We start from the raw sequence: 16,085 nt of genomic DNA, 5'->3' as shown, positions 1-16,085 counted from the left end.
TGGAAAATTTATACACATACGTATATATATATATATATATATATATATATATATATATATATACATATATATGTATATATGCATATATATGTGTATATATATGTACATATATAAATATGTGTATACATATGTAAATATATGTGTGTATATATATATGTACATGTGTGTATATATGTATATCTATGTGTGTATATATATATGTATGTATATGTAATTCACAGAAATTCAAGTATTTCTTATATATATATATATATATATATATATATATATATATATATATATATATATAAATAAAAGAAATACTTGAATTTAAGTGAATTACAGCTATATTTATATATGGTGTAATTAAAAAAAATATATATATATATACTGGTATATTTATATATATATATATATATTTATTTATATATATATATGTACATGTAATTCACTGAAATCGAAGTATCTATTATATATCGTATTTTTCAGACTATAAGTCGCAGTTTTTCCATAGTTTGGCCGGGGGTGCGACTTATACTCAGGAGCGACTTATGTGTGAAATTATTAACACATTACCGTAAAAATATCAAATAATATTATTTAGATCATTCACGTAAGAGACTAGACGTATAAGATTTCATGGGATTTATGGATTAGGAGTGAGAGATAGTTTGGTAAAGGTATAGCATGTTCTATATGTTATAGTTATTTGAATGACTCTTACCATAATATGTTAGGTTAACATAGCAGCTGGTTATTTATGCCTCATATAACCTACACTTATTCAGACTGTTGTTCACTATTCTTTATTTATTTCAAATTGCCTTTCATGTGTCTATTCTTGCTGTTGGATTTTATCAAATAAATTTCCCCAACTTATATACGTTTTTTTCGTTATTTATTATGCATTTTCGGCAGGTGCGACTTATACTCCGGAGCGACTTATACTCCGAAAAATACGGTATATATAAAATAATTCAGTGAATTACAGCTATATTTATAAACAGCTCTAATTAAAATATGATATATATGTATATATATATGAAAGTAAATAATTGAATTTCAGTGTTCATTTATTTACACATACACACACATAACACTCACTGTTCATTTGAAAGTGCAATGCTTCGCAGCCTGGAGCATAGGTATGGGCAGCACCTGTGAAATTTAATTTGCAGAAAAGGAGTGAGTTCAGGTGGAAGGCGGGGTACACCCTGGACAAGTCGCCACCTCATCACAGGGCCAACACAGATAAACGGGACAAGCGGTAGAAAATGGATGGATGGATGGAGTGAGTTGGAAGGGTTGAATTGTCCATCAATCCACTATCTTTCTAACCATGCTGAACACCCTCTCTGATGATGCATTGCTGTGTGGCACACACAAAAGTGCCTTCATCAAATGTCTGGAATCTTCCATCTCTCCCCCGTATGGCCCAAAACCGGTCAATCCTTGCTTCCAAAAGGAAGATCTTCCCTGCCAAGCACTTGGTACTCCACTATATCTTCCCGGAGGCTATCCAGGTCCAATCGCAGCTGCGACAGACTTTTTGAGAGAGGACGCTAAATGCACGCCCCCAATATTGTCGTCCGGGTGGAAATCAGGAGAAATTTGAGAGAATACTTGCCCTGGGAGATTTTGTGAATTGTCATGTCATGTTCGGATGTACGTCTTGGCTCCGCAGTAAGTCTTTGCTGTCGTCCAGCATTCTGTTTTTGTTTACTTTTTAGCCAGTTCAGTTTTAGTCTCATTCTGCATAGCCTTCCCTAAGCTTCAATGCCTTTTCTTAGGGGCACTCACCCTTTGTTTATTTTTAAGCATTAGACACCTTTTTTACCTTCACCCTGCCTCCCGCTGTTTACGACATCTACAAAGCAATTAGCTACAGGCTGCCACCTACTGATATGGAAGAGTATTACACGGTTACTCTGCCGAGCTCTAGACAACACCAACACATCATTTGCAGACTAGAATTATTGGTTTGCAAAAAATATTTTTAACCCAAATAGGTGAAATTAGATAATCTCCTACGGCACAACAGACTGTATCTCACGCCGCGGCACAGTGGTTGAAAAACACTGGTCCAGAGCGCAGCAGAGTAACCATGTAATACTCTTCCATATCAGAAGATGGCAGCAGGTAGTTAATTGCTTTGTAGATGTCAGGAAGATGGTTTGTTGTGATGACAATATGCAGACGACAGTGGCAGGTAGTGTGCAGGTAAAAAGGTATCTAATGCTTAAACGAAAAATAAACAAAAGGCTAATGGCGCTAAAAAAAAAAAAGGCATTAGGAAGGCTATGCAAAACGAAACTAAAACTGAACTGGCTGCAAAGTAAACATAAACAGACTGCTGGACTACAGCAAAGACTTACAGCGTGTGGAGCAGCAGATGGCGTCTACAAAGTACATCCTAACATGACTTGACAATCAACAACAAAATAGGAAACACTACACTTAGGAAAACCGCAAAAAAGTCCAAATAAGTCAGGGTGTGATGTGACAGGTGGTGACAGTACACCTTCTTTGAGACAAGAGCTATGGCAGGGGTGTCCAAACTTTAACCGGCGAGGGCCACATTCAGTACAATTGAATGTTGCAGGGGCCATTTTTAATCACATTTTATCCGCTAAAGATGCTAAAAGCCAACCAGTGCATGTCGATATATGCTATGCTAACAAAGCATCCCTGTTAGCTTTGTGTGGTAGGTGACAAAGAAAATAAGTGTCATCTAACAATGCGGGCTGTCAAAAATAACCAGTTAACTCATGCGATCAATCACCAAAAATATTGCAAATATGCAGATTAATCACGCAGTGTATTTTGCTCCCTTAGTGTAAACGGACTCTAACAATGAAATGACATTTGTGACCAAGTATTGAAGCCCTTTTAATTAAAATTACATTTTGAAGTTAAATGAAATCATGCAAGTGATTAGTAGTTGTGATTAATACAATTCTAAAAGTGTGATTAACTTAAGGCCCGAGCTGTTTGTTTGCATGCTTTTCTTATTACTCTTTGCTATTTGAGCTTATTGAACCCTAATTAGAATAAAAAAACTAAAAATCATCTTTTTATATGATGTACTTAATCCATAAGTACACAAACGTGTACTTCATGTTTAGTGACATGCTAATTCTTATTTTCCCAAATTCCATTGTATGTTGTACTCTTCAGACACCACCAGATGGCAGTATAAGTGTCCACATAAGTGGCCATGAGACCCCAATTCAGTAGTGTACACAATTTTTGGAAATAAGAGCTAAAAGCTGCTGTCCATGCATGTGTCCATTAAGAGGTTTTAATCTGATTTTAAAAGTGTATCGTTTGACAGCAATCCTAATAACATCTCGATATAAACGAACGCATTACATTTTTACAATCTGGTGAGGGCCAATAGGAAACAAGCGGCGGGCCGAAACCGGCCCCCGGGCCACACTTTGGACACCCCTGAGCTATGGTAATGCATGCTTGGTTATGCTTTGAATTTATATCCAACAATTCAGGCACTACTTTTTACTGTCGATATCGGCTGCCGAGTTTCATTTTTTTCATGTTTTCCGCTATTGATTGATTGATTGATTGATACTTTTATTAGTAGATTGCACAGTACGGTACATATTCCGTACAATTGACCACTAAATGGTAACACCCCAATAAGTTTTTCAACTTGTTTAAGTCGGGGTCCACGTTAATCAATTCATGGTGTGCCTCCGGATTTTTCCATTGAAAGAAAAAGGTTGAAAAACACTGCCATGAGGCATAAGTAGGCGAGCTCCCGGTTGCCGGATGATGATGGTTTTATTATCTTGTTAGCAAATCGATGGTTGCATCCTTATTAGGGCTGCAACGAAGACACCGGAGATGAGACACACGTTAAAATGAGAACATCGGGTCATGTCGTGGTAGCAATTTGCGTGCAATAACAAATATGGTCGTAAGCACAACTGGTAAAAATGTAACGTGGACAATTAGAAATAATGTCTGTTGTGTAGTCTAGAAAGCCCAATCCCTCATGTTCTGTGTGCATCATTGTCACCAGTCTGCCCCCTTGTGGCGCTATCACCTCATAGAAAACATTCAATCCAAAAAGCGTCCTTTACTAAAATAAAATGTCCAAGAGATTAGGAGTAAGAAAGGGGTTTAGTTTTGCAGAAATGCATCATATTTGAGGTATATGTGTACAAATACATTATTATTTGGGTGTGCTATGGAATTAAGCCAATTGTAGCATTCTTTAAGAAAGTAGATCCGGTCTTTTAAAGGCCTACTGAAAACCACTACTAGCGACCACGCAGTCTGATAGTTTATATATCAATGATGAAATATTAACATCGCAACTGTTGCGTTCTGACCCGTTCTTCCTTCGGTCAACGCCCCCAAGTTCTTTTATGACACATAAGCTGGTTTTAAATCAATCAGAGACATCCATCCATCCATTTTCTACCACTTATTCCCTTTTGGGGTCGCGGGGGGCGCTGGCGCCTATCTCAGCTACAATCGGGCGGAAGGCGGGGTACACCCTGGACAAGTCGCCACCTCATCGCAGGGCCAACACAGACAGACAACATTCACACTCACATTCACACACTAGGGCCAATTTAGTGTTGCCAATCAACCTATCCTCAGGTGCATGTCTTTGGAAGTGGGAGGAAGCCGGAGTACCCGGAGGGAACCCACGCATTCACGGGGAGAACATGCAAACTCCACACAGAAAGATCTCGAGCCTGGATTTGAACCCAGGACTGCAGGACCTTCGTATTGTGAGGCAGACGCACTAACCCCTCTGCCACCGTGAAGAGACAGAGGTTGCTCATTTTGATATTTTATAACCAAAGCGCTTTGGGAGATCAATCTAGCACAGGGGCGCTCACACTTTTTCTGCAGGCGAGCTACTTTTCAATTGACCAAGTCGAGGAGATTTACCTCATTTCTATTTATAATTTATATTTATTTATTTATGAAAGAGACATTTTTGTTAACAAGTTAATGGTGTTTAATGATAATACAAGCATGTTTAACACACATAGATTCCTTTCTTTCATGAAGACAAGAATATAAGTTGGTGTATTACCTGATTCTGATGACTTGCATTGATTGGAATCAGACAGTGGTGCTGATAACGTCCGCATTTTCAAATGGAGGAAAAAAAAAGTCCTCCTTTCTGTCCAATACCACATGAAAGTGGTTGGATTTGGCATCTCATTTGTCCAACTTGCATACTCCTTTTTAAACACTTTGTTATGAGAGTAGCATATGTGTGTGGCCCTTTAATGTCTGGCAGCAGGTGAGTGACGTCAGTGACTGTGCGGGTGGGCAAGCAAGTGAGAAAGCGGTCGCTGAGGGCGGGGGAGAAATACATTGGCATCAAACTCCGTAGCTTGCTAGCTTGTGCACGCTAGCTTTCTGAGACTCTTATTTTGTTAGCACAGGCAGGATGAAACAGGTCTTTTATGGTGAAGACAGGAACTGTGCAGTCGCTCTTTAGAGTTTTGACAGTAGGTACGGAGTCTCTAGAAATAAAATGTGTTTCTCTGCGTCCGCCCTGTTAGTGATTTTTTTCTTAAATATGAGCTCGCAGCAGCCAGCGTCATCTCACAAGATCCTCGGGTGCCGAGAATGTCAAACAACTGACGAAAGTGAAGTCTTGGTATGATTGATGATTGCTCATTTTTATGTCTATTTTTTAATGCCTGGCTTGAGATCGACTGACACACCCTCCGAGATCAACCAGTCACCCCTGATCTAGATACAACATTTCAAAGGCACGGTTCAAATTGATCTAATCCTAAAATGGCAGTTTCTCCCTCCTCACTCACTCTCACCCGCCCCTCTTCTTCTCCTCCCTACCTCGGACAGTTGAGATAACAGATTGGTTATGGCTTCATCCCAACATTCCAAATTCAAGGTCTATGTAAAAGGCTCACACTTTAGCTGTTCTAAAATCTGACTAGGAAATAAAAAGACAACCAAATCCAACATGCCAATACGGCCGGTTCAGTTTACTAAATTGCAATTTTAAATTTCCCGCGGAGTTTCTTTTTGAAAACGTCGCAGAATGATGACACGTGTTTGTGATGTTATTGGTTGTAGCGGACATTTTATTCCAGCCCCACTCACAGCTAAAGGTCGTCCGATTTAATTGCATAATTACACAGTTTTCTGGACATCTGTGTTGCTGAATCTTTTGCAATTTGTTCAATTAATAATGGAGACTATAAAGAAGAATGCTGTGGGTGGAAAGCGGCGTATTGCAGTTGTCTTTAGCACCGAGACACAGCTTTTTTTTGTTTTTGTTTGTTGTGAAGCTTTAACAGGGAGCGGTCAAGCGAACATGTTTCTCTACGTCAACCAGGGAAAATTGTGATATTAAGTCGGCTCTTACCGGAGACATCAGTGGATTATGCGTCCTCCTGCAGTACCTGACAAAAAATGCAGCGGTGATCTTGGCTCCTGGGCTTCTCTCTGAGACAATGGCGTGTTCACCGCAGCCCTCCGACTTTCAGGTATGTCTGTACAATCTCACTAAAACCCTATTAAAACAATAAGCAGATAAGGGATCTTCCAGAATTATCCTAGTAAATGTGTCTAATAATATCTGAATCGATTAACGTGGACCCCAACTTAAACAAGTTGAAAAACCTATTCGGGTGTTACCATTTAGTGGTCAATTGTACGGAATATGTACTGTACTGTGCAAACTACTAATAAAAGTATCAATCAATCAATCAATCGCTCCCACTGCAATCGCCTTTTTTTAATTTTCTTTATTCTTTTTCTAGTCCTTCACTCTAAATTTCCTCATCCACGAATCTTTCATCCTCGCTCAAATTAATGGGGAAATTGTCGCTTTCTCGGTCCGAATTGCTCTTACTGCTGGTGGCTCACATTATAAACAATGTTCAGATGTGAGGAGCTCTCACACCGGTGATGTCACGCGCACATCGTCTGCTACTTCCGGTAATGGCAAGGCTTTTTTAATAGCGAACAAAAGTTGCGAACTTTATCGTGGATGTTCTCTACTAAATCCTTTCAGCAAAAATATGGCAATATCGGGAAATGATCAAGTATGACACATAGAATGGAGCTGCTATCCCCGTTTAAATAAGAACATCTCATTTCAGTAGGCCTTTAATGAGAAGTATTTACAACCAGATAAGTCGAGTACATTACAAACCTGAAAGCCGTGTAAGTTAGAATCGACTGTAAGCCCCCCTCTGAGAAGCGGGCTGAGCGGCAGCCTGCTGCATTTGGTGACGGAGCTGCTGGGAGTAAGGGTCCTCCAGGGACTTGACCGACAGTGTCGTCTTGGGCCCCGTCTTCCACTCGATGCCGCTCTCGTCCACCACGGAGGCCTCCAAGGTCACGGCGTGTGTTCCCAGGATGGAGAAGTTGAGCAGGAACTGCGTGCTGAAGTAGTCGTTGTGAGGTTCTACCCGCTGCTCGATCTCATTGGTGGTGCTGTCCAGAGGAATCTGGAAGACAAATTGAAATATTTGGTGCGAAAGCCTCACGGGAAATGGAACAAACCACCGAATTGGTACCATTTGGAAATAAAATGCATGATTAAATCAACACTAAAATAAATGTTTTTTTTCTACCTGCACATTAATCTCAGATTGCATATTTATGAATTACAATTAAAATAATCAAACTACATTAACTCACCAAATATAACAATAAAAAAAAATCTGATTTTTTTTTTTTTTTTTTTTTTACGTAATTGTGCTGTACTTTATCCCAAATTAACATCAGTTGATTTTCTTAAATGTTTTAAAAAGTAACAGTTCACACATTAGATGTGCCCCTGGGTTTTCACTCAGTCCTGTTACATGACCATAAAAAAAAGTGGAATACTCCACACATGATCAAAATTATTAAAATATTGTTTTAAAAATAAATTAAAAAAATCACATAAACATAACAATTTAGATAACAGGATCGAAGCTTGTGACGAGAGTTTACATCAGGGGTCCCCAAACTATGGCCCTCAGGCCGGAATGGTCCAACCAGCGTCCAAAATCCGGCCCGCGGGAAGTCACAAAAAAAAAAGAATGCAGTTTTTTTTATTTTTTTATTTTGTTTTTAAAATCTGTCCTTTGTAATACATTTTCTACCGCTTGTTACTCTCGGTATCTCCTAGCCGATCAGGCAAATAATATTGTCTAAAAGTGCATTTTCCCATCGATAACGTGACATAATCCCGTTTGGAATGAATATATATATATATATATATTCCATATATTATGTATATATATTCCGTATATTATATATATATATATATATATATATATGTATATATATATATATATATATATATATATATAGAGATATGACGTGATGATGTCAAGTTATCGATGGGAAAATGCATATTATTTGTATATATATGCATATATATATATATATATGCATATATATATATGTATTTATGCATTTTTATGTGTAATCATTCATATACATGCATATATATGCATTCATATATGCATATAAATATATATGCATATGCATATATATGCATGCATATATATATATACATATATATACACACATGCATACATCCAGTATATATATGCATATATATGTATATATATACATGCATATATATATATATATATATATATATATATATATATATATATATATATATACATGCATGTACATATATATACATACACATATATATATACACATGCATATATATATATACAGTATGTGAGCATATATATATATATGTATGCACACATACAGTATATATATATATATATATATACATACATATACTGTATACATATATATATATTCAAAGCGTGATGATGTCACGCTATCGATGGGAAAATGCATTTTTAGACAGAATGATTTGCCTGAGTGGCTAGGAGACACCCAGAGTAACAAGCGGTAGAAAATGTATTAGAAAGAAAAGATAAAAAAATAATAATAATAATAAAAATGAAAAAAAAAAACAATTTAGTTGTATATACTTGCTGTAGTTCCTCAAATAGTGGTGGTTGGTAATTACTCAACAGCAGAAAGAACCAAACTGCCGGGGACAGGGATGTACATATTTGTACAAATGGATTAAATGCATAATATTAAATAGATAAATGATAATACCTACTAATTAATACAGTATGTTGCAACATATGTAATTATGTTATAATATTTTATAATTATATGTAAATAATCCCCACCCCCACCAAGCACTGTTTTCACTACAGGACTCTAGAAAGAGATTTCATAGCAGAACCTCCAGGTTGTATAACAGCTTCTTCCCTCAAGCCGTAAGACTCTTGAACGCATCATAATAATCCCCTCAATTCCCCCCAAAAATGAATAAACTGGCTAGAATATAAAGACAATATAACATACATGCTGCCTCTGCGACCCGACCTCGGATAAGCGGAAGAAAATGGATGAATGGATCCATAAAGGTGGATGCATATCCAAAAGTGCAATATATTTACCTGCACAGTAATCTATTTATTTATATTTCTTTTATCCTGTACTACCATGATCTAATGCAACACAATGTTGTTCTTATCTGTACTGTAAAGTTCAAATTTGAATGAAAATAAAAAGGAAGTCTAAGTCTAAAATGTAATGTTTTATGAAGCTAATTTAAAGTGACCGTTGCTTTATTTCCATTTTCTTCCCAACTCCTTTTTTTTCAGCTAATGTTGAAATATTTAGGAGCTTCTTTTTTAAAGCCCGCTTTGCAGATGCTAGTCCCGCTCTCCTGCAATAAATGGCCGTATAAATCATTTTAAATGTAATTACGGCCACCGGGTCCCAGTTTCTTTCCTGTGGAGTCTGACAAAAATGACTGCAACATTTTACAGGTAAAAAAAAACAACCTTGTAGTCTGATCCTGACTTGCTCTGCAGAGTGGATGTGACATTGAGACAGACGGACTGGATCTTCCTGAAGAGCCCTGGACTTGTGCCGTGCTGAACCACCCCCTCCACCTTTAGGGTCAGCTGCTGATTGTTCTGCACCGTGATGGGCTCGTTTGGTGTTCGCGGGGATGGAGAGAGAGCCAGCTGGAAAAATAACATGCGTAAGTCTGACACAACTTAACAAAACCGTGCATTTAGTAAAGAAAAGCAAGACACTTGTACAAACCCCATTTCCATATGAGTTGGGAAATTGTGTTAGATGTAAATATAAACAGAATACAATGATTTGCAAATACTTTTCCAACCCATATTCAGTTGAATATGCTACAAAGACAACATATTTGATGTTCAAACTCATAACCTTTATTTTTTTTTGCAAATAATCATTAACTTAGAATTTCCTGGCTGCAACACGTGCCAAAGTAGTTGGGAAAGGGCATGTTCACCACTGTGTTACATCACCTTTTCTTTTAACAACACTCAATAAATGTTTGGGAACTGAGGAAACTAATTGTTGAAGCTCTAGGGACGGCGTGGCGCAGTGGGAGAGTGGCCGTGCGCAACCTGAGGGTCCCTGGTTCAAATCCCACCTAGTACCAACCTCGTCACGTCCGTTGTGTCCTGAGCAAAACACTTCACCCTTGCTCCTGATTGGTGCTGGTTGGCGCCTTGCATGGCAGTTCCCTCCATCAGTGTGTGAATGTGTGTGTGAATGGGTAAATGTGGAAGTAATGTCAAAGCGCTTTGAGTACCTTGAAGGTAGAAAAGCGCTATACAAGTACAACCCATTTATCATTTAAGCTTTAAAAGTGGAATTCTTTCCCATTCTTGTTTTATGTAGAGCTTCAGTCGTTCAACAGTCCGGGGTCTCCGCTGTCGTATTTTACGCTTCATAATGCGCCATACATTTTCCATGGGAGACAGGTCTGGACTGCAGGCGGGCCAGGAAAGTACCCACACTCTTTTTTACGAAGCCACGCTGTTGTAACATGTGCTGAATGTGGCTTGGCATTGTCTTGCTGAAATAAGCAGGGGCGTCCATGAAAAAGACGGCGCTTAGATGGCAGCATATGTTGTTACAAAACCTGTATGTACCTTTCAGCATTAATGGTGCCTTCACAGATGAGTAAGTTACCCATGCCTTGGGCATAATGCACCCCCATACCATCACACATGCTGGCGTTTGAACTTTGCATCGATAAAAGTCTGGATGGTTCGATTCCCCTTTGGTCCGGATGACACGATGTCGAATATTTCCATAAACAATTTGAAATGTGGACTCGTCAGACCACAGAACACTTTTCCACTTTACATCAGTCCATCTTAGATGATCTCGGGCCCAGAGAAGCCGGCAGCGTTTCTGGATGTTGTTGATAAATGGCTTTGCATAGTAGAGCTTTAACTTGCACTTACAGGTGTAGCGACCAACTGTATTTAGTGACAATGGTTTTCTGAAGTGTTCCTGAGCCCATGTGGTGATATCCTTTAGAGATTGATGTCGGTTTTTGATACAGTGCCGTCTGAGGGATCGAAGGTTACAGTCATTTAATGTTGGTTTCCGGCCATGCCGCTTACGTGGAGTGATTTCTCCAGATTCTCTGAACCTTTTGATGATATTATGGAGCGTAGATGTTGAAATCCCTAAATTTCTTGCAATTGCATTTTGAGAAACATTGTTCTTAAACTGTTTGACTATTTGCTCACGCAGTTGTGGACAAAGGGGTGTACCTCGCCCCATCCTTTCTTGTGAAAGACTGAGCATTTTTTGGGAAGCTGTTTTTATACCCAATCATGGCACCCACCTGTTCCCAATTAGCCTGCACACCTGTGGGATGTTCCAAATAAGTGTTTGATGAGCATTCCTCAACTTTATCAGTATTTATTGCCAACTTTCCCAACTTCTTTGTCACGTGTTGCTGGCATCAAATTCTAAAGCTAATGAGTATTTGCAAAAAAATAAAGTTTATGAGTTTGAACATCAAATATGTTGTCTTTGTAGCATATTCAACTGAATATGACTTGAAAAGGATTTGCAAATCATTGTATTCCGTTTATATTTACTTCTATTACAATTTCCCAACTCATACGGAAACAGGGTTTGTAGAAATAATATATCTTCACAAAGGCTGGGCTACTTTAGCTCACTTTGGCTTCTGTAAATGACTTTTGTTGTACTCTAAGTTTTAAACGAGGTTACCTTGATGCTGGTCGACTGAAGCTTCTGGAAGAAGTACCTCTGGAAGGAAAGTGGGACCTTGAGCAGAGCTATGATGGTGTCACAAAGACAACCTGTATGCTGAAGAATAGACAAGGGTACATTAAGGCAATGTCAACAACACCCGGAGTGTCCCTATCAGATATTGGCATCAGTCCGATATCAGGAAAAAAAAAAACACAATCAAGTATCGGATTATATCGACTTGCATCTAAAATCTGTTTGTATCCGTAATGTGGGTAAAAAACACAGATACAAGCAGTCCTGTGCAAAGCTGGACAGTTCACATCTAAATGTCCTCTGAAAAGCACAAAGGGTTTGTATTTTATGGTCAGTCTTTTACAAAAGCTAACATTACATTACTAGTAGCTAGCAGCTACACAACAGCGAAGCACACGGCCATATCACATCAACTCTCAAATCCCTTCACTGGCTTCCTGTTCCACTCAGGATTGAATACAAAGTCTCCCTACTAACCCACCAGTGCCTCCATGGAAATGGCCCCCCTCTACCTCAAAAAACTACTCACCCCCAAATCCTCCACACGAGGACATGCTAACCTCCTCCAACCTCCAAGGACAAAGCTACAAACAATGGGAGACCGGGCTTTCTGCTCTGCCGCTCCCAGTCTGTGGAACGCTCTCCCTGACCACCTGAGGGCACCACAGTCTGTGGATGCTTTTAAAAAAGGCTTAAAAACCCTTCCTTTTAAAAAGGCTTTTTTTATAGACATATGCCCACTGGATCTAGCTATTAGGCTGTTCTAGATTTTGTTTTTAATTATCTTTTTATGTATTTTTTTTAATATATATATATATATACACTGTAGGGGCTTCACGGTGGCAGAGGGGTTAGTGCGTCTGCCTCACAATACGAAGGTCCTGCAGTCCTGGGTTCAAATCCAGGCTCGGGATCTTTCTGTGTGGAGTTTGCATGTTCTCCCCGTGAATGCGTGGGTTCCTTCCGGGTACTCCGGCTTCCTCCCACCTCCAAAGACATGCACCTGGGGATAGGTTGATTGGCAACACTAAATTGGCCCTAGTGTGTGAATGTTGTCTGTCTATCTGTGTTGGCCCTGCGATGAGGTGGCGACTTGTCCAGGGTTTACCCTGCCTTTTGCCCGATTTTAGTTGAGATAGGCGGTAGGGAATAAGCGGTAAAAAAATGGATGGATATACACTATTGCACTTTGAGGTTGTTTACTCAATGTAAAGTGCTTTTACAAGTAAAATCTATTATTATTATTATTATGAATCGTACAGGCATGAAACAAAAACCTCTATGTAGGTCTCACTTAGACCTACATTTCATTCCTTTACATCCTTCAGCAAAAATCAACAGGAAGTTGGCAATCACCCCTTCAAAACAAAAGTTTTGTAAAAAGCCGTCACCTTTTTTCAAACATTATCTCCTCTGAGCTCGTTTGTTGTGTCGGCTTCAAACTCGCGCAGAAGAGAGATGGAACCCTTCTGATTAAAAGTCAATGAAAGAGTTTTTCTAAGTGCTCTGGTTTTGATTTTACGAGCCTTCAAAGAACTGCTGCCGTCTCAAGATGGCCGCTTAAAAGCAGGAAGCACCCGCGTGACCACACAATGCAGAGAAGGTATGTTGACTGGGTGAAAGAAGGAAGCACCAGTTTGACTCCAGGATACAGAGTAGGTAGGTAAGGTGCAGGTAAAGATATGTTGTCTGGGTGATGGCAGGAAGCACCAGCTTGTATGGGTGACAGAAAGAAGCACCAGTGTGACACCAGGATGCAGGGAAGGTAGGTAAAGTGCAGGTAAAGATATGTTGAATGGGTAAAGGCAGGAAACACCAGCAAAAGTCGGTCCCGTCCATATGAAACTGCTACAGGAAAACACCAACAAAACAGGAAGGGCCACCGAAATAACAGCGCAAGATAAGAACTAAAGCACTACACACAGGAAAACACCAACAAACTCAAAATAAGGCACGACGACCTGGTGGAGTTTCATTTTTTTAACCTTTTCTGCCAGTGGTGTGCCTCCGGAATTTTTATTGAAAAAAATGTGCTTTGCCTCAAAAAAAACGTTGAAAAACACTGTTTTAGCACATAATTACGAAGAGTACGTACGATTGTAACATGTGCAGGTGTATTAGCTTCGTGTGCTGTAAGCTAATGGTGTCGATTAGGAAAACTGATGTTAGCTATCGTTGGTCGTATGTTGGATCATAACAACAAAATGACTGCCAATTGTTAGTACACATGCTCCCTGTGTCCAAGTGCTGACCAGACAGCCACAATACAACCTTATCACCTCGAGTACAATATTAATAGTGGAGGGTTGAGTATTGTCTGATACCAATATCAATCTGAAACGATATCAGCACGAATCATATAAAAAAACATAAAAAAATGTTTACTCGTTGACAATGTAACGTTAGAAGTAATAGGCAGCTATAATTACAGATGTCTGATAATATCGGACTGTCTGTATTATCGGACGATAAATGCTTTAAAATGTGATATCGGAAATTATCGGTATCGTTTTCAAAAAGTAAAATTTATGACTCTTTAAAACGCCGCTGTGTACACGAACGTAGGGAGAAGTACAATAAATCTTAAAGACACTGCCTTAATATCTATGGCTTTTCACACACAAAAGTGAATGCAACGCATACTTGGTCACCAGCCATACAGGTCACACAAACCGTACAAACAACTTGAACACTGTTACAAATATGCGCCACACTGTGAACCCACACCAAAAAACACATTTCGGGAGAATATCCGCACCGTAACACAACAACATAAACACAATAGAACAAATACCCGGAACCCCTTGCAGCACTAACTCTTTCGGGACGCTACAATATATACCCCCATCTCAACCTCCTCATGCTCTCTCAGGGAGAGCATGTCCCAAATTCCAAGCTGCTGCTTTGAGGCATGTTAAAAAAAATAACAAAAAAAAATGCACTTTGTGACTTCAATAATAAATATGGCAGTGCCATGTTGGCATTTTTTCCCATAACTTGAGTTGATTTATTTTGGAAAACCTTGTTACATTGTTTAATGCATCCAGCGGGGCATCACAACAAAATTAGGCATATTAATGTGTTCATTCCACAACTGTATGTATCAGTATTGGTTGATATCGGTATCGGTAATTAAGAGTTGGACAATATCGGGATATCGGCCAAAAAGCCATTATCAGACATCTCTAACTATAATTATTTGACACTTGTTTACTAATGTCGTGTTTTAAAGCGCAATATTCAATGTTCAATTAGGGACATTTATTAATCATGTCTAAGCTTGTGTGCTATTTTGTGCTTAGCTGTTGTGTAGCTGCTAGCTCCTAATAGCCTACCACTTTTACCTTTCGTAAAAGAGAAAAGAGCAAACGTGCGTGCTTATTGGAGGACTTTTAGAAGTCAACTGGCTGTCCAGTTTTGTACAAGTAAAGGTGCAGCAGGACTGCAGGTGCCAGAGGATTTATATTGGAGCTTAGATGCAAGAGGATATAATCTGATTAGTGCTGTCTTTGACTAAGGCTAAGGATCTTCACAGTCTATTCTGATTTGTTGGATTTTGCCCATAGTATCAGTAAAAAGACATACCATTGTTTTTTTTTCTGTACAGAGAAAAAAAAACATATTGTGAGATAGTAGTTACCATATTTTTCGGATTATAAATCACAGTTTTTTTCATAGTTTGGGTGCGACATATACTCCGGAGCGATTTATGTGTGAATTTATTAACACATTACCGTAAATTATTAAATAATATTATTATCTCATTCGCGGAAGAGACGAAGAAAATGTCAGCAATCGTCACACACACGTCAACCTATAAGAATTCGGCGGGGGAGGGTCATGGCAGAAGTGCATTGTGGGTCATGGGATGCTAACTGCTATATGCTATATACTACTGCCGTAGCTATTAAAATTAATCATTTCATCGTTGGTGATAACTTATAAAAAGTGAGAAGGGCTGAACAAAAATGGCAGCGAAAAGGAAATCATGTACTGCA

At 38.9% G+C, this 16,085-nt stretch overlaps 1 protein-coding gene across 2 annotated transcripts in view; it reads right to left on the bottom strand.

Annotated features, from left to right (window-relative positions):
* Positions 1-7,094: 7,094 nt before the first annotated feature.
* The window catches only part of ints7 (integrator complex subunit 7), a 46,528-nt gene continuing 37,537 nt past the window's right edge, over positions 7,095-16,085 (bottom strand). For both annotated transcript variants that reach the window (XM_061885760.1, XM_061885761.1), the window contains 3 exons: positions 12,070-12,168; positions 9,831-10,016; positions 7,095-7,454 (listed from right to left, as the gene is read on the bottom strand). In XM_061885760.1, the coding sequence (XP_061741744.1) occupies positions 7,173-7,454; positions 9,831-10,016; positions 12,070-12,168 (567 nt within the window). In that variant the 3' untranslated portion in view covers positions 7,095-7,172. The remainder of the gene's footprint in view (positions 7,455-9,830; positions 10,017-12,069; positions 12,169-16,085) is intronic.

The sequence above is a fragment of the Nerophis ophidion genome, linkage group LG24 (assembly GCF_033978795.1).
Source record: "Nerophis ophidion isolate RoL-2023_Sa linkage group LG24, RoL_Noph_v1.0, whole genome shotgun sequence".
NCBI classification, from domain to species: Eukaryota; Metazoa; Chordata; class Actinopteri; order Syngnathiformes; family Syngnathidae; genus Nerophis; species Nerophis ophidion.
The sequence above is the reverse complement of the archived record's forward strand: the minus strand, read 5'-3'. Positions and strand labels throughout refer to the sequence as shown.